This window comes from Schistocerca serialis, chromosome 11, assembly GCF_023864345.2.
Source record: "Schistocerca serialis cubense isolate TAMUIC-IGC-003099 chromosome 11, iqSchSeri2.2, whole genome shotgun sequence".
Lineage (NCBI taxonomy): Eukaryota > Metazoa > Arthropoda > Insecta > Orthoptera > Acrididae > Schistocerca > Schistocerca serialis.
In genome coordinates, this window is record NC_064648.1 from 113,539,877 (window position 1) to 113,559,765 (window position 19,889).

Genomic DNA, 19,889 nt, shown 5'->3' on the forward strand with positions numbered 1-19,889 from the left:
TTGAATTTATTATCAAGCTGTAATCCCAAGAATTTAACACTGTCCACTTCTTCTATCTTCTTGTCATCATATGTTAGACATATACTCTTGGGACACCCCTTACAAGTTCTGAACTGCATGTAGTGTGTTTTTTCAAAGTTTAGTGACAAAGAATTGGCTAGGAACCAGTGATTAATGTCCACAAATATTTTATTGGCTGATCTTTCTAAGACTACACTTGATTTGCTATTTATTGCAATGTTTGTATCATCGGCAAACAAAACAAACTTGGCATCTGGTAATGTTACTGATGAAAGGTCATTGATATACACAAGAAAAAGTAAGGGCCCCAAAATGGAACCTTGTGGGACCCCACATGTAATTAGTTCCCAGTTGGATGATGCCTGATAGACATGTATCAAGCTCTTTCCTAATAACACCCTTTGTTTCCTGCCAGAGATATAAGATTTGAACCATTTTGCAGCATTTCCTGTTACACTATAATATTCTAGTTTACTTAAAAGGATATTGTGATTTACACAGTCAAATGCCTTTGATAGATCACAAAATATACCAGTTGCCTGCAATTTTTTGTCTAATGAATTAAGCACATTTTCACTGTAAGTGAAGATAGCCTTCTCAATATCAGAACCTTTTAGAAATCCAAACTGTGACTTTGACAGTATGTTATTTGAGATAAGATGGTTATAAAGACGACAGTACATTACTTTTTCGAAAATTTTTGAGAATGCTGGTAACAGTGAAATTGGACAGAAATTTGATGCTATTTCTTTATCTCCCTTCTTAAACAGTGGCTTAACTTCAGCATATTTCAGCCATTCAGGAAATATTCCACTGATAAACGACTGGTTACACAGATAGCTTAATATGTTACTTAGCTCAGAATCACATTCTTTAATTAACTTTGTTGATATTTCATCATACCCACTAGATGTTTTTGATTTTAAAGATTTTATGATGGACATTATTTCTGTTGGGGTAGTGAGGGTCAAATTCATATTATGGAAATTACTTGAAATGTCTGGTCTAAGGTAATCCATAGCAGCATCTACCGAACCTGACAACCCCATCTTTTCAGTAACAGTTATAAAATGTTTGTTAAAAAGTTCTGCAACACTATACACATCTGTCACCAATGTATCATTTACTCTTAATGCTATTTGTTCCTCTTCATGTCTGGTCCTACCAGTCTCCTCCTTCACTATATCCCATATTGTCTTTATTTTGTTATCTGATATGACTATCTTTTCCTTGTAATATATTTGCTTTGACATCCATATTACAGTCTTTAATATTTTGCAGTATTTCTTATAATGTGCTATAGCATCAACATTGGAAATGTTTCGGATTGACAGATACAGTTTTCTTTTTGTTTTACAAGATACCCTTATTCCTCGAGTAATCCATGGCTTCTTTGTAGATTTTCCTCTAACCTTGGTAAGTTTTGGGGGAAAGCAGTGTTCAAATAAGGTAAGCACTTTATTAGCAAAAATGTTATATTTTTCATTCATGCCATGAGCACTGTAAACATCAGTCCAGTGAATGTCTCTGAGGAGTGTCCTAAAATAATCAATTTTTGGCTTACTGATTACCCTCTTGAGCTCAGATTTAACAGATTTTATATCCTGTTCAGTATTAACATTTAACAGAAGGAACTGCATGTCATGGTCTGAGAGGCCATTGGCTATTGGTTTTGTAATATAATTTTGTTCATTGGACTTTTCTATAAAGATATTATCAATGGCTGTTTGTGAGCAAGTGGCTATCCTAGTGGGGAACTTTACTGTGGGAATTAAGTTGAATGATAGTGTTATTAACTCAAATAAGTTCTTATTCGGAGAGTCTTTAAGGAAATCTACATTGAAATCACCAGCAACCACTATTTCTTTGTTTTTGGTTATTAAATGGGCCAGTACAGCTTCAAGGTGGTTTACAAACAGATTAAAGTTACCTGCAGGTGCTCGATATACACTTAATATTATGAAAGATTTTTTGTGAAAATCTAATTCTGTTGCACATGCTTCCATATGCTGTTCTAGGCAAAATTTATGAATGTCTATGTTCTTAAATTTATGACAGTTCCTGATGAATGTGGCAACTCCTCCTTTCTCCATTTCTGATCTACAAAAGTGAGATGCTAACCTAAACCCTGTAACACTTAAAAGTTCCATACCAGTGGTCACATGATGTTCAGAGAACTGGAAGAGGACGTAGATGAAGATAGATGGGAGATATGATAGTGTGAGAAGATAGTGTGAGAAGAATTTGATAGAATAATGAAATACCTAAGTCGGAACAAGGCCCTGGGAATAGACAACACTTTATTAGCGCAAATGGTAGCCTTGGGAGAGCCAACCATGACAAAGCACTTCCTCCTGGTGAGCAACATATATCAGACAGGCGAAACACCCTCAAACTTCAAGGAAATTGTAATAATTCCAATGCCAAGGAAAGCATGTGTTAACAGGTGTGAATATTACCAAACTGTCAGTTAAATAAGTCAAGATTTGAAAATCCTAGCACGAATTCCTTAGAGAAGAATGGCAAAACTGGTAGAAGCTTACCTCGGAGAAGATCAATTTGGATTCTGGACAAATACAGGAACACGCGAGGCAATACTGACCGTGCGACTTATCTTCGAAGATAGGTTAAGGAAAGGCAAACCTACGCTTATGGCATTTTTAAACTTAGATAAGGCTTTTGAGAATGTTGACTGGAATACTCTCTTTCAAATTCTGAAGGTGGCAGGGGTAAAATACAGGGAACGAAAGGCTATTTACAATTTGTACAGAAACCAGATGGCAGTTATAGGAGTCGAGGGGTATGAAAGGGAAGCAGTGGTTGGGAAGGGAGTGAGACAGGGTTGTAGCCTCTCCCCGATGTTATTCAATCTGTATATTGAGCAAGCAGTAAAGGAAACAAAAGAAAAATTCTAAGTAGGTATTAAAATCCATGGAGAAGAAACAAAAACTTTGAGGTTCGCCGATGACATTGTAATTCTGTCAGAGACAGCAAAGGATTTGGAAGAGCAGTTGAACGGAATGGACAGTGTCTTGAAAGGAGGATATAAGACGAACATCAACAAAAGCAAAACGAGGATAATGAAATGTAATCGAATCACATGATGCTGAGGGGATTAGGTTAGGAAACGAGACACTAAAAGTAGTAGATGAGTTTTGCTATTTGTGGAGCAGAGTAACTGATGATGGTCGAAGTAGAGAACAGAATATATGATGTGTCTTCTTTCGGACATGTCTGAAAGAACAGCCATAATTTTGATCCTGTCACGATTATGAATCAAGGCGCAGCAGAATTAAAGACATTAGCTGCCAGTGGGCATTGATTTATATGAATGGAGCAAGCTGAAAAATTAAGCAGGAGTGGGATTCGAACGCGGATCTCCTGCTTACTGTGCAGATGCGCTGACCAGTACGCGATCCGGAGACAGTCGTGCCCACAGCCACATGGACTATGCTAGCACGGCCCCCTTCAGACCCAAATTTGCAACTTGTACCACGCACTACTGATGTAGCGCCCCTGCTCATTAGCCTCAGAACTTGCGGCATCTCTCTGATGTCCGTAGAAGTTCCAGTATGTGTCTATACTCGCTGAAGGGATCAGTGGCCCTTGAAATGCTTTGTGTGTTGGTTCGTAGTGGCTACAGGATCAAAATCGTATGTGTTCTTTGGGACAGGTTTGAACGAAGAGAGACACATGGACACACACACACACACACACACACACACACACATATATATATATATATATATATATATATATATATATATATATATACGCAGGGTGGCCCATTGATCGTGACCAAGCCAAATATCTCAGGAAATAAACATCAAACGAAAAAACTACAAAGAACGAAACTCGCCTAGCTTAAAGGGGGAAACTAGATGGCGCTATGGTTGGCCCGCTAGATGGCACTGCCATAGGTCAAACGGATATCAACTGTGTCTTTGTTAAATAGGAACCCCCATTTTTTATTACATACTCGTGTAGTACGTAAAGAAATATGAATGTTTTAGTTGGACCACTTTTTTCGGTTTGTGATAGATGGCGGCTGTAATAGTCACAAACGTAGAAGTACGTGGTATCACGTAACATTCCGCCAGTGCGGACGGTATTTGCTCCGTGGTACATTACCCGTGTTAAAATGGACTGTTTACCAACTGAGGGAAAGGTCGACATCGTGTTGATGTATGGCTATTGTGATCAAAATCCCCAACGTGCGTTTGCTGTGTATGCTGCTCGGTATCCTGGACGACACCATCCAATTGTCCCGACCGTTCGCCGGATAGTTACGATATTTAAGGAAACGGGAAGTGTTCAGCCGCATGTCAAACGTCAACCACGACCTGCAACAAATGATGATGCCCAAGTAGGTGTTTTAGGTGCTGTCGCGGCTAATCCTCACATCTGTAGCAGACAAATTGCTCGAGAATCGGGAATCTCAAAAACGTCTGTGTTGAGAATGCTACATCAACATCGATTGCACCCGTACCATATTTCTATGCACCAGGAATTGCATGCCGACGACTTCGAACGTCGTGTACAGTTCTGCCACTGGGCACAAGAGAAATTACGAGACGATGACAGATTTTTTGCACGCGTTCTATTTAGCGAAGAAGCGTTATTCACCGACAGCGATAACGTAAACCGGCATAATACCTGTACTACTGGGCAACGGAAAATCCACGATGGCTGCGACAAGTGGAACATCAGCGACCTGGGCGGGTTAATGTATGGTGCGGCATTATGGGAGGAAGGATAATTGGCCCCAATTTTATCGATGGCAATCTAAATGGCGCAATGTATGCTGATTGCCTACGTAATGTTGTGCCGATGTTACTGCTCGATGTTTCACTGCATGAGAGAATGGCGATGTACTTCCAACATGATGGATGTCCGGCACATAGCTCGCGTGCTGTTGAAGCGGTATTGAATAGCATATTTCGTGACAGGTGGATTGGTCGTCGAAGCACCATACCGTGGCCCGCACTTTCACCGGATCTGACGTCCCCGGATATCTTTCTGTGGGGAAAGTTGAAGGATATTTGCTATCGTGATCCACCGACAACGCCTGACAACATGCGTCAGGGCATTGTCAATGCATGTGCGAACATTACGGAAGGCGAACTACTCGCTGTTGAGAGGAATGTCGTTACACGTATTGCCAAATGCATTGAGGTTAATGGACATCATTTTGAGCATTTATTGCATTAATATGGTATTTACAGGTAATCACGCTGTAACAACATGCGTTCTCAGAAATGATAAGTTCACAAAGGTACATGTATCACATTGGAACAAACGAAATAAAATGTTCAAACGTACCTACGTTGTGTATTTTAAGTTAAAAAACCTACCTGTTACCAACTGCTCGTCTAAAATTGTGAGCCAAATGTTTGTGACTATTACAGCGCCATCTGTCACAAAGCGAAAAAAGTGGTCCAACTAAAACATTCATATTTCTTTACGTACTACACGAATGTGTAATAAAATATGGGGGTTCCTATTTAAAGAAACGCAAGTTGATATCCGTTTGATCTATGGTAGCGCCATCTAGTGGGCCAACCACAGCGCCATCTGGTTTCCCCCTTCAAGCTAGACAAGTTTCGTTTTTTGTAGTTTTTTCGTTTATATATATATATATATATATATATATATATATATATATATATATATATATATATATATATATAGAGAGAGAGAGAGAGAGAGAGAGAGAGAGAGAGAGAGAAAAGAGGGGGGGGGGGAGCGCGTATCATATTTAATGGCGTAAAGGCACGCAGTTCGAAGTACACCACATTAGAAGGGAAAAAGTCTTAGTAAACATAGTCTGTTAAGGTACACATTTGAGAACAAATGTGTACTGGACATGTTTTCTAGTTTTGTCCATAGTATTACTTCTGCAAGAGTGGAAAGCAAAGAGCTCGCAGTAGAAGAGGATCGCTTCACAGTATGGAGGATGAGAAATTGCTCGCAGCTCTTAAGGTATGGAATTTCGACCCTATGTTTACCGAGACTTTTTTGCTTCTAGTATCGTGTACTTTCAATTGTATGCGTTTACGCCATTAATTATGATGGCACGACTTGCACACTTTATGATGCTCACTCAGAGCCGTGTACAATCTAGGATATTTATTTTGCAGTGCTCGTTGTTTGTGTGGAAGCAGCTGTAAGTTGCTCCAGTGTTTGTACGAGGCAGCAGACGCGCACTGTTTAGCCATTGCCCTGCACGACAGGTGTGCCTCAACTTCGACTTCCGCAAGATCCCGGGCGAGTACACGGAGTACTCGGTGCGGGCGGTGCCCATCGACCGGTCGAACGTGCGCCAGAAGGCGGAGCTGCTGCTGGAGCAGTACGGCCGCACGGCGTCGCTGTCGCCCGCCAACCTGGCGCTCATCCCGCTGGGCGACGACTTCCGCTACGACCGCGACGTCGAGTGGCAGCAGCAGTACGCCGGGTACTCGCAGCTCATCGCCTACATCAACGCGCACCGCGACCGCTACCACGCCGAGGTGCGTACACTCGCAGCTGTTGCAACGTCTTTACCAGAAAAACGACTAGAGACAGGACGCTCGTATTCACAGCACATGTGCATTAGTACGCTACCACCCATGAAAATAGCTACACCAAGTAGAAATGCACGTAATAAACGGGTATTCATTGGACAAATATATTATACTAGAACTGACATGTCATTACATTTTCACGCAATTTGGGTGCATAGAGCCTGAGAAATCAGTACCCAGGACAACCACCTGTGGCCGTAATAACGGCCTTGATACGCCTGGGCATTGAGTCAAACAGAGCTCAGATGGCGTGTACAGGTACAGCTGCCTGTGCAGCTTCAACACGATACCACAGTTCACCAAGAGTAGTGACTGGCGTATTGTGACGAGCCAGTTGCTCGGCCACCGTTGAGCAGACGTTTTCAATTGGTGAGAGATCTGGAGAATGTGCTGGCAAGGGCAGCAGTCGAACATTTTCTGTATCCAGAAAGGCCCATATGCGACCTGCAACATGCGGTCGTGCATTATCCTGCTGAAATGTAGGGTTTCGCAGGGATCGAATGAAGGGTAGAGCCACGGGTCGTAACACATCTGAAATGTAACGTCCACTGTTCAAAGTGCCGTCACTGCGAACAAGAGGTGACCGAGACGTGTAACCGATGGCACCCCATACCATCACGCCGGGTTACAGGCCAGTATGGCGATCACGAAGATACGCTTCAAATGTGCGTTCACCGCGATGTCGCCAAACACGGATCCGACCATCGTGATGCTGTAAACAGAACCTGGACTCATCCGAAAAAATGACGTTTTGCCATTCGTGCACCCAGGTTCGTCGTCGAGTACGATCCGCTACAGCCGTGCGGATAAGATGCCTGTCATCTCGACTGCTAGTGAAACGAGGCCGTTGGGATCCAGCACGGCGTTCCGTATTACCCTCCTGAACCCACCGATTCCACATTCTGCTAACAGTCATTGGATCTCGACCAACGCGACCAGCAGTGTCGCGATACGATAAACCGTAATCGCGATAGGCTACAATCCGACCTTTATCAAAGTCCAAAACGTGATGGTACGCATTTCTCCTCCTTACACGAGGCATCGCAACAACGTTTCACCAGGCAACCCCGGTCAACTCCTGTTTGTGTATGAGGATTCGGTTGGAAACTTTCCTCGTGTCAGCACGTTGTAGGTGTCGCCACCGGCGCCAACCTTGTGAGAATGCTCTGAAAAGCTAATCATTTGCATATCACAGCATCTTCTTCCTGCCGGTTAAATTTCGCGTCTGTAGCACGTCATCTTCGTGCTGTTTCAATTTTAATGGCCAGTAGTGTATGTTCTGCAGAAATAATTAGAATCTCAGTGATCCCGGTTCAGCATGTGTCCTGTTCGCTAGGCCCGCCGTGGACGTCATAACTTGTTCCATGCGTGATAGCATCGACGGTTGCAAGGCGCGAATGCCGTGGGAACGTGGTAGCCAAGGAAGGCAGGATACGATTGTGGACGGCGCTGTAATCAGTTACTATTGGTTCCCTGTCGCAATTACACACATTCATTTTAAAATGGTTCAAATGGCTCCGAGCACTATAGGACTTAACTTCCGAGGTCATCAGTCCCCCAGAACTTAGAACTACTCAAACCTAACTAACCTAAGGACATCACACACATGCATGCCCGAGACAGGACTCGAACCTGCGACCGTAGCAGCAGCGCGGTTCCGGACTGAAGCACCTAGAACCGCTCGGCCACCGCGGCCGGCTGGGTGTGTGTGTTGTCCTTAGCGTAAGTTAGTTTAAGTTAGATTAAGTAGTGCGTAAGCTTGGGGAACGATGACTTCAGCAGTTTGGTCCCATGGGATCTTACCACAAACTTAAAAAAAAAAAAGTTTTGTACCCGACCGCTGGACTGGCCACAAGTGGCTGGATGACATACCTTGTTTAGAATGTGTATTACAATTATCTGGGCTGTTATGCCGTGGTCGGTTGATGCCACGGTTCGCGCGGCTCCCCCCGTCGGAGGTTTTCGAGTCCTCCCTTGGGCATGGGTGTGTGTTCAAATGGCTCTGAGCACTATGGGACTTAACATCTGAGGTCATCAGTCCGCTAGACTCGCAACTACTTAAACGTGACTAAGCTAAGGACATCACGCACATCCGTGCCCGAGGCATGATTCGAACCAGCGACCGTAGCAGCTGTGCAGTTCAAGACTGAGGCGCCTAGAACTACTCGGCCACACCGGCTCGCTTATTTTAAAACAATTCCAGACTCAGCAATAAATAAAGATGTCACACGTTATTAATGAAAGAATAGACAACTGTGGAATTAATAGCCGGCCGCTGTGGCCGAGTGGTTCTAGGCGCTTCAGTCCGGCACCGCGCTGCTGCTACGGTTGCAGGTTCGAATCCTGCCTCGGGCATGGATGTATGTGTTATCCTTAGGTTAGTTAGGTTTAAGTAGTTCTAAGTTCTAGGGGACTGATGACCTCAGTTCTTAAATCCCATAGTGCTTAGAGCCACGTAAACATTTTTGTAAATAATAGTGCTTTCAGTGCGTTACAGTTTACCAAATGAGCTTAAAATACAGACGCATCAAATAATGTTTTAAGGCAAGTAACCACAGTCATGGCTGAACGCCTTTAACGCCAAGAATGGCAATTATTAAAAAAATTTAACAAACACACTGTAAAACAGTAATGCAATAGCAAAGCTTAATTTAGAAAGACAGGCAACTGATCACGAAACGGGTGAGACAAAATGATGGTAAACTTGATAGCACAACCATTTAAACCTGCTGTAATGCCAAGAATGGCAATTTTATAAAAAAATTAGATACATACTGTAAAACAGCAAATACAACAATAAAACGTAAGGGCCAGTCACAGACGGTGCACCACGTATCAACCTCTGATTAGGACCGGCAAAAAAACGCTTTCGCGAGCAATAAGCTTGGCAGCCAAGTTTTGCATTCACTTCACAAGATGGTAACTGAGACTAGTGGCAGTAACGAAAGACTAATGATAATCTTACTGAACAGACCTGACCTCCAATAAACCAAGTGCAAAGAAGTAAAAATACGCCAAAGCCGGAACCGGCGGTCCGGACTCCATCCGCAGAATACTGTGCTTAGATCGCCTGAAACGAGAAAGGAATCACTACCACCAGGAAGGTAGGGCAGAGGGTGTGTTACTGTGAACAGTTGAGTGACCGGGTTGTTCTAATCAGAATCGACAGCAGACCATCACCGACAACGATAGTTCAGGTATACATGCCGACGTCGCAAGCTGAAGATGAATTATGAGGATATTGAAAGGGTAATGCAGTATGTAAAGGGGGACGAAAATCTAATAGTCATGGGCGACTGGAATGCAGTTATAGGGGAAAGAGTAGAAGAAAAGGTTACAGGAGAATATGGGCTTGGGACAAGGAATGAAAGAGGAGAAAGACTAATTGAGTTCTGTAACAAGTTTCAGCTAGTAATAGCGAATACCCTGTTCAAGAATCACAAGAGGAGGAGGTATACTTGGAAAGGTCGGGAGATACGGGAAGATTTCAATTAGATTACATCGCGGTCAGACAGAGATTCCGAAATCAGATACTGGATTTTAAGGCGTACTCAGGAGCAGATATGGACTTAGATCACAATATAGTAGTGATGAAGAGTAGGCTGAAGTTCCTGACATTAGTCAGGAAGAATCAATACGCAAAGAAGTGGGATACGGAAGTACTAAGGAATGACGAGATACGTTTGAAGTTCTCTAACGCTATAGATACAGCAGTAAGGAATAGCGCAGTAGGCAGTACAGTTGAAGAGGAATGGACATCTCTAAAAAGGGCCATCACAGAAGTTGGGAAGGAAAACATAGGTACAAAGATGGTAGCTGCTAAGAAACCATGGGTAACAGAAGAAATACTTCAGTTGATTGATGAAAGGAGGGAGTACAAACATGTTCCGGGAAAATCAGGAATACAGAGATACAAGTCACTGAGGAATAAAATAAATAGGAAGTGCAGGGAAGCTAAGACGAAATGGCTGCAGGAAAAATGTGAAGACATCGAAAAAGATATGATTGTCGGAAGGACAGACTCAGCATACAGGAAAGTCAAAACAACCTTTGGTGACATTAAAAGCAACGGTGGTAACATTAAGAGTGCAACGGGAATTCCACTGTTAAATGCAGAGGAGAGAGCAGATAGGTGGAAAGATTACATTGAATGCCTCTATGAGGGTGAAGATTTGTCTGATGTGATAGAAGAAGAAACACGAGTCGATTTAGAAGAGATAGGGGATCCAGTATTAGAATGGGAATTTAAAAGAGCTTTGGAGGACTTACGGTCAAATAAGGCAGAAGGGATAGATAACATTCCATCAGAATTTCTAAAATCATTGGGGGAAGTGGCAACAAAACGACTATTCACGTTGGTGTGTAGAATATATGAGTCTGGCGATATACCATCTGACTTTCGGAAAAGCTTCATCCACACAATTCCGAAGACGGCAAGAGCTGACAAGTGCGAGAATTATCGCACAATCAGCTTAACAGCTCATGCATCGAAGCTGCTTACAAGAAATATACAGAAGAATGGAAAAGAAAATTGAGAATGCGCTAGGTGACGATCAGTTTGGCTTTAGGAAAAGTAAAGGGACGAGAGAGGCAATTCTGATGTTACGGCTAATAATGGAAGCAAGGCTATAGTAAAATCAAGACACTTTCATAGGATTTGTCGATCTGGAAAAAGCGTTCGACAATATAAAATGGTGCAAGATGTTTGAAATTCTGAAAAAAGTAGCGGTAAGCTATAGGGAGAGACGGGTCATATACAATATGTACAACAACCAAGAGGGAATAATAAGAGTGGACGATCAAGAACGAAGTGCTCGTATTAAGAAGGGTGTAAGACAAGGCTGTAGCCTTTCGCCCCTATTCTCCAATCTGTACATCGAGGAAGCAATGATGGAAATAAAAGAAAGGTTCAGGAGTGGAATTAAAATACAAGGTGAAAGGATATCAATGATACGATTCGCTGATGACATTGCTATCCTGAGTGAAAGTGAAGAAGAATTAAAAGATCTGCTGAACGGAGTGAACAGTGTAATGAGTACACAGTATGGTTTGAGAGTAAATTGGAGAAAGACGAAGGTAATGAGAAGTAGTAGAAATGAGAACAGCGAGAAACTTAACATCAGGATTGATGGTCACGAAGTCAATGAAGTGAAGGAATTCTGCTACCTAGGCAGTAAAATAACCAATGACGGACGGAGCAAGGAGGACATCAAAAGCAGACTCGCTATGGCAAAAAAGGCATTTCTGGCCAAGAGAAGTCTACTAATATCAAATACCGACCTTAATTTGAGGAAGAAATTTCTGAAGATGTACGTCTGGAGTACAGCATTGTATGGTAGTGAAACGTGGACTGTGGGAAAACCGGAACAGAAGAGAATCGAAGCATTTGAGATGTGGTGCTATAGACGAATGTTGAAAATTAGGTGGACTGATAAGGTAAGGAATGAGGAGGTTCTACGCAGAATCGGAGAGGAAAGGAATATGTGGAAAGCACTGATAAGGAGAAGGGACGGGATGATAGGACATCTGATAAGACATGAGGGAATGACTTCCATGGTACTAGAGGGAGCTGTAGAGGGCAAAAACTGTAGAGGAAGACAGAGATTGGAATACGTCAAGCAAATAATTGAGGACGTAGGTTGCAAGTGCTACTCTGAGATGAAGAGGTTAGCACAGGAAAGGAATTCGTGGCGGGCCGCATCAAACCAGTCAGTAGACTGATGAAAAAAAAAAACCATTGTAGAAGAATGGCCAACCAACCTACACTCAGCAAAGCTGTCAAAACTACACGCCTCACCAGACAGCAGCAGCAAGGTGAGGAAACGTACGCTAAGCTCCAGGGCAGGTAACTCGGGCATTAGCAGCCACGAGGCAGGAAAAATACCGTTGGTTGAACTTAACAAATTGTAACAAATTCAACAGGATGAATTGTAAATAGAAGTCCAGGACTGCTAATCAGATCCGCCTTCCCCATGCACTCCACTCGCTGCTCTTCGCCTCGGCAACACTACGAGCAGGAACACTGCAGAACCGCGAGATCTGACAATGGTAGAGGGTTTTCTACTTGAATCCAAATGCACTCAAAGTTTACAGAACCCTCGTGACGACAGCCCTTTGATCCGGTAGTCCATGCGCACCGGCAGCGGTCCCGGAGTGTTCTCGCACTGTGCAGACCGGCTCCTGCCGTGTCCCCAACCGAACAGCACACTGACTCGACCCGGTAGAACCACGACTTCGCCCCAAAGATAGGGCCATAGTTACTACATATCGATAACTGCCGCTGCTGCCACTTGCAGACAGGCAGTGCTTGCGAAACCAAGTGGCGCCAGTCAACACGAGAAGAAGACAAGCAACCGGAACAACGAAACACCTTTTTCCAAAGCTGTTTCACAGAGGAAGACCGCACTGCAGTTCCTTCTCTAAATCCTCGCACTAACGAAAAAATGGCTGACATCGAAATAAGTGTCCAAGGAATAGAAAAGCAACTGAAATCACTCAACAGAGGAAAGTCCACTGGACCTGACGGGGTACCAGTTCGATTCTACACAGAGTACGCGAAAGAACTTGACCCCCTTCTAACAGCCGTGTACCGCAAGTCTCTAGAGGAACGGAGGGTTCCAAATGATTGGAAAAGAGCACAGGTAGTCCCAGTCTTCAAGAAGGGTCGTCGAGCAGATGCGCAAAACTACAGACCTATATCTCTGACGTCGATGTGTTGTAGAATTTTAGAACATGTGTTTTGCTCGAGTATCTTGTCGTTTTTGGAAACCCAGAATCTACTATGTAGGAATCAACATGGATTCCGGAAACAGCGATCGTGTGAGACCCAACTCGCTTTATTTGTTCATGAGACCCAGAAAATATTAGATACAGGCTCCCAGGTAGATGCTATTTTTCTTGACTTCCGGAAGGCGTTCGATACAGTTCCGCACTGTCGCCTGATAAACAAAGTAAGAGCCTACGGAATATCAGACCAGCTGTGTGGCTGGATTGAAGAGTTTTTAACAAACAGAACACAGCGTATTGTTCTCAATGGAGAGACGTCTACAGACGTTAAAGTAACCTCTGTCGTGCCACAGGGGAGTGTTATGGGGCAATTGCTTTTCACAATATATATAAATGACCTAGTAGATAGTGTCGGAAGTTCCATGCGGCTTTTCGCGGATGATGCTGTAGTATACAGAGAAGTTGCAGCATTAGAAAATTGTAGCGAAATGCAGGAAGATCTGCAGCGGATAGGCACTTGGTGCAGGGAGTGGCAACTGACCTTTAACATAGACAAATGTAATGTATTGCGAATACGTAGAAAGAAGGATCCTTTATTGTATGATTATGTGATAGCGGAACAAACACTGGTAGCAGTTACTTCTGTAAAATATCTGGGACTATGTGTACGGAACGATTTGAAGTGGAATGATCATATAAAATTAATTGTTGGTAAGGCGGGTACCAGGTTGAGATTCATTGGGAGAGTGCTTAGAAAATGTAGTCCATCAACAAAGGAGGTGGCTTACAAAACACTCGTTTGACCTATACTTGAGTATTGCTCATCAGTGTGGGACCCGTACCAGATCGGTTTGACGGAGGAGATAGAGAAGATCCAAAGAAGAGCGGTTCGTTTCGTCACAGGGTTATTTGGTAAGCATGATAGCGTTACGGAGATGTTTAGCAAACTCATGTGGCAGACTCTGCATCGCGGTGTAGCTTGCTGTCCAGGTTTCGAGAGGGTGCGTTTCTGGATGAGGTATCGAATATATTGCTTCCCCCTACTTATACCTCCCGAGGAGATCACGAATGTAAAATTAGAGAGGTTAGAGCGCGCACGGAGGCTTTCAGACAGTCGTTCTTCCTGCGAACCATACGCGACTGGAACAGGAAAGGGAGGTAATGACAGTGGCACGTAAAGTGCCCTCCGCCACACACCGTTGGGTGGCTTGCGGGGTATAAATGTAGATGTAGATGTAGATGAACCCTGTCAAGTAAACGATACGAAAAAAATGGTTTAAATGGCTCTGAGCACTATGGGACTTAACATCTAGCATGTTCCACTGTTGCGCCAGAGTTGAGCAGGACGCAGATCTGTCCTGCAATGCCATTCGGAGGAGGTGTCGATCTTCTCAGGGGGTGGTCTGGATGGTGCGACCTGACCCATCTCCTCGTGTGCTATGGTCTTCCGTGAACCGTACTGCACACACCGGTTGCACTGCCAAATCATTGTAGGTCGTACCACTTGCTCCTTCCAGCTCCTGGATTTCTGCCTTACTGTCTGCGCCCGTTCTGTTCACCTCTCCTCCACCCTCACCTACCTTGGCCTCACCATTGACCGTCACCTCACCTGTATCCCTCATCTCCACTCCATCCAATCCAAAGCCCACAACTGCCTCTGACTCCTCAAACTCCTCTCTGGCCAGACATGGGGGTTAAACCCCTCTACCATCCTCCACAGCTACAAATACTTAATTGGTCCCATCCTCTGTTATGTCGGTCCCGCATGGATATCTGCTTCCCCCAAATTCTATAAGTCCCTCTAGATCCTCGAGCGTCATGCACTCTACCTCGCCTTCCGTATATGCCTCCCGTCCCCCATGCGGATCCTCGAGGACCTCATTCCTTTCTCCCATCAGCTCCTCTTCCTCAAAGATATCTGCATACTCTACACCTCCTGGTCGCTCCTCTTCTCTCCAACCCCTGCCCTCTGCCACGCCTTCACTGTTGTGTCCCCCATACCCTCCATCTCTACACCCTTCATCTCCTCCCAGATGGTGCCCTCTCTCCCTCCATTTATACCTCCTATCAACTCTGATCCTCACCTACCCCTCCTATCCTCTGTCCTTTCCCAGGGCTCCCTCTTCCCCTCCTTCCATCGTGTTTTCTCCCTGCCTCCCTCTCCCCCCCCTCGAGTCCTTTGGCGTTTCCCTCCTCTACCTTTTCCCACTCTGTCGCGTCTGCCCAGCCCCCTCCCCCCCCATCTTATGGGTGCTCGCCCTCCATTGGCTCCTTTCCCCCGTCCCCCCACTTCGTTTTTCCTTTCATTGCCCCCTTTTCTTTCCCATCATCTGTCCAGGTTCTCCCCATCTGCTCTCAGCTGTGGCATATCTGTACCGAGCTGTCATATCTGTACCGAGCGAGGTGGCGCAGTGGTCAGCACACTGGACTCGCATTCGGGAGGACGACGGTTCAATCCCGTCTCCGGCCATCCTGATTTAGGTTTTCCGTGATTTCTGTAAATCGCTTCAGGCAAATGCCGGGATGGTTCCTTTGAAAGGGTACGGCCGATTTCCTTCCCCATGCTTCTCCCACCCGAACTAGCGCTCCATCTCTAATGACCTCGTTGTCGACGGGATGTTAAACACTAATCTCCTCCTCCTCTTCTGTCATATTTGTACCACTTTTTTAGTGCAGTGTTCAAGTGAGTGTTCAGTGTTGTGCGTCTTTCCAAAGTGTTGCGAACAGAAATCATACTGTCTCTGGGTGTGAATTTTATATCTTTTGCGAATAGAAACCAGACTGTCGCCGTGTTTTGTAATTGTTTGTCTGTTATTTTACCTGTCTGCTTCCTGTGTATTTCATTAGCCTCATGAACCGTTTGTTTTATGTTTTACGTTCCACATCTTTTTTTTTATTATTTATTTATTGCCAAATTATAGACCTGTTACCTGATGTTTAAAACAGGTCGTACATCTTACAATTTTCGTTTTCCATCTTTTTACAGTTTTCTTTCCTTTTGTTTTATCTACAAAATTTACAAAGAATGATTCAAAATAACAATAATTTGAGGTTGAAATATAAATAAAATGTTGTTGTTTTTAAGAAGAATATAAAAAGAAGATAGGATAGATGAGAGATTTGTTAGTACTGTCACCGAGTGTGACTGACGGTGAATACCTCGGAATGGTTTCATCGAGCCGTTGACCGCCAGTCACACACACACACACACACACACACACACACACACACAAATGGTTATTAGTAGAGAAATGTTTCTTATCCTATTTGTTACTAATCCTATGTATTAACTACATTAGGTGCGCATCCATGTACAGCATTTGGTGTTTTCTTGGCTAGATTGCCAGCAATTTGCTTATTTACTGTCACATCTCAGCTTCCTCCTCCTGTTCCTCCTCATTGTCACTATTTTCGCTGTCACTGTGGATATCGCTGTCCATCCGCTGGAGATTTCTGTTACACTGCACATAGGTATGTCTGTGACGTCGGGTCCGCATATACTCTTCATGTGTTGTTTTTGAAATACTGTTTGTCAGTGCGTTTAATTGTGCCCATTGTTCTTCGTCTCTTATTGCTGTGTATATATCTATGTCTGTATCTTTCCGCCATTTTACCGTGTAAGTCACCGATTTTATCGCCTGCTTTTATTACTTATTATCTTCATCTTTTTAAAACAAAGTCTGTAGGCTGAAGTGCGGCGTACTAAGGTGCTGCCAGCCCGCCCCTTTCGGGGGAATCGAAACTCAATAAAGGAAAAAAAAATGTAGTGCCAAAACACTTTGTCACAGACGAGCAGCAATATACAGGATGGGTGCACCACATTCTCTCATGCCAATAATGCGTCCTCTTTCAAACTCTCTGATTCTACGGTACGATTCGCCCATACGCCAGCGAGGCATCCAACCCGTCTGCTCAAGTCATACTCATTCATTACCTTCCTTCAATAGCGACAACGAGAGCCGCTGGCACATTTTTCCGGTAGGTGGTGTTGCGCAGCGATATCGATGTTGACCTTGAACCTGCGAGCAGGCATGTTTCAAATACTAATCATTTCTGCAGAACATACTAATGTACAGGGCTATTACAACTGATTGAAGCGATTTCATAAATTCACTGTAGCTCCATTCATTGACATATGGTCACGACACACTACAGATGCGTAGAAAAACCCATAAAATTTTGTTCGGCTGAAGCGGCACTTCAGGTTTCTGCCGCCAGAGCGCTCGAGAGCGCAGTGAGACAAAATGGCGACAGCAGCCGAGAAAGCGTATGTCGTACTTGAAATGCACTCACATCAGTCAGTCAGAACAGTGCAACGACACTTCAGGACGAAGTTCAACAAAGATCCACCAACTGCTAACTCCATTCGGCGATGGTATGCGCAGTTTAAAGCTTCTGGATGCCTCTGTAAGGGGAAATCAACGGGTCGGCCTGCAGTGAGCGAAGAAACGGTTGAACGCGTGTGGGCAAGTTTCACGCGTAGCCCGCGGAAGTCGACGAATAAAGCAAGCAGGGAGCTAAACGTACCACAGCCGACGGTTTTGAAAATCTTACGGAAAAGGCTAAAGCAAAAGCCTTACCGTTTACAATTGCTACAAGCCCTGACATCCGATGACAAAGTCAAACGCTTTGAATTTTCGGCGCGGTTGCAACAGCTCATGGAAGAGGATGCGTTCGGTGCGAAACTTGTTTTCAGTGATGAAGCAACATTTTTTCTTAATGGTGAAGTGAACAGACACAATGTGCGAATCTGGGCGGTAGAGAATCCTCACGCAATCGTGCAGCAAATTCGCAATTCACCAAAAGTTAACGTGTTTTGTGCAATCTCACGGTTTAAAGTTTACGGCCCCTTTTTCTTCTGCGAAAAAAACGTTACAGGACACGTGTATCTGGACATGCTGGAAAATTGGCTCGTGCGGCAACTGGAGACCGACAGCGCCGACTTCATCTTTCAACGGGATGGTGCTCCACCCCACTTCCATCACGATGTTCGGCATTTCTTAAACGGGAGATTGGAAAACCGATGGATCGGTGGTGGTGGAGATCATGATCAGCAATTCATGTCATGGCCTCCACGCTCTCCCGACTTTACCCCATGCGATTTCTTTCTGTGGGGTTATGTGAAAGATTCAGTGTTTAAACCTCCTCTACGAAGAAACGCGCCAGAACTGCGAGCTCGCATCAACGATGCTTTCGAACTCATTGAGGGGGACATGCTGCGCCGAGTGTGGGAGGAACTTGATTATCGGCTTGATGTCTGCCGAATCACTAAAGGGGCACATATCGAGCATTTGTGAATGCCTAAAAAAACTTTTTGAGTTTTTGTATGTGTGTGCAAAGCATTGTGAAAATATCTCAAATAATAAAGTTATTGTAGAGCTGTGAAATCGCTTCAATCATTTGTAATAACCCTGTACATGTCCTGTGAATACAAACGCCCTACTTCTATTTGTTCAAGGTCTTCTGTTTTTTCTGAACATGACTGTATTATGAGCATTTCGTAATGGTGTAACACTCATAGGTTGCTAATAATAACAATTCTTTTCCAAATGCTGACATGAACCCTTGAGGGGGTTTTGTGCTGTAGCGGTCCGATTTTTACCTCGTTTTCAACACTGCGTTTTTTGAGCTGAAATCAACACATAGCTCAAACAATGCTTATACCGTGTTAATTATCTATCTTTTACCTGCATTAAAATTTTTTTGTCCAAAAATATTAACGGGATATCAAACAACTGGCGCCGAAGGTCGTACTGCACGTCGTGCATCGGTAGGCGAGTGGAGCTGGTTCAGGTAACAGGGCGGTCTCAAACTGACCAGACCAAAAAATTGGTAAAATATACGAGTGTAGCCATGGTCAGAACTTCTTACAAAATGGCGGCTGTTTGAAAAAAGTAAGAAAAATCGACTTCGTTTGGGCATGCAAACGCAGGAATATAAAATCGAAATTTTGAAAATTTTGTAACTTTTAGATTGGTTCTGAGCACTATGGGACTTAACATCTGAGGTTACCAGTCCTCTAGAACTTAGAACTGAACCTGCGACCGTAGCGGTCGCGCGGTTCCAGACTGAAGCGCCTAGAACCGCTCGGCCACTACGGCCGGCTAACTTTTAGAGGTTCCGATCATAGCCAGTTCACTTCTACACGAAAATAGCTAACCGAGATCAAATTCGACCGACTAGTTTTTCCGCAATCCAAACACGGAGAAAAAAAAAAGTGGATTTACGGTCAGTCTACGATGCCTGGAGCAAACAGTACACCTTCCTCGATCTCGTAAATCTCGTTCGCGTGCACCGACGCCTACAAGGCCGCAGATCTGGCTTCCTGGAGGACGACGGTTCAAACCCGCGTCCAACCATCCAGATTTAATTTTTCCGTGATTTCCATAAATCGCTTCAGGCAGATGCCGGAATGGTTCCTCTGAAAGGACACGGCCGCTTTCCTTCCCCATCCTTCCCTGATCGGAGTTTGTGCTCCGTCTCTAATGACTTCGTTGTCAAGAAATGGTTCAAATGGCTCTGAGCACTGTGGGACTTAACATCTGAGGTCATCAGTCCGCTAGAACTGAGAACTACTTA

General features: G+C 44.1%; 1 protein-coding gene across 1 annotated transcript in view; it reads left to right on the forward strand.

Moving 5' to 3' along the window:
• Nucleotides 1-19,889, forward strand: part of LOC126426710 (alpha-mannosidase 2) — an 813,563-nt gene that overhangs the window by 552,625 nt on the left and 241,049 nt on the right. Inside the window, exon 6 of the mRNA XM_050088631.1 lies at nucleotides 6,255-6,530. Coding sequence (XP_049944588.1) covers nucleotides 6,255-6,530 — 276 coding nt within the window. The remainder of the gene's footprint in view (nucleotides 1-6,254; nucleotides 6,531-19,889) is intronic.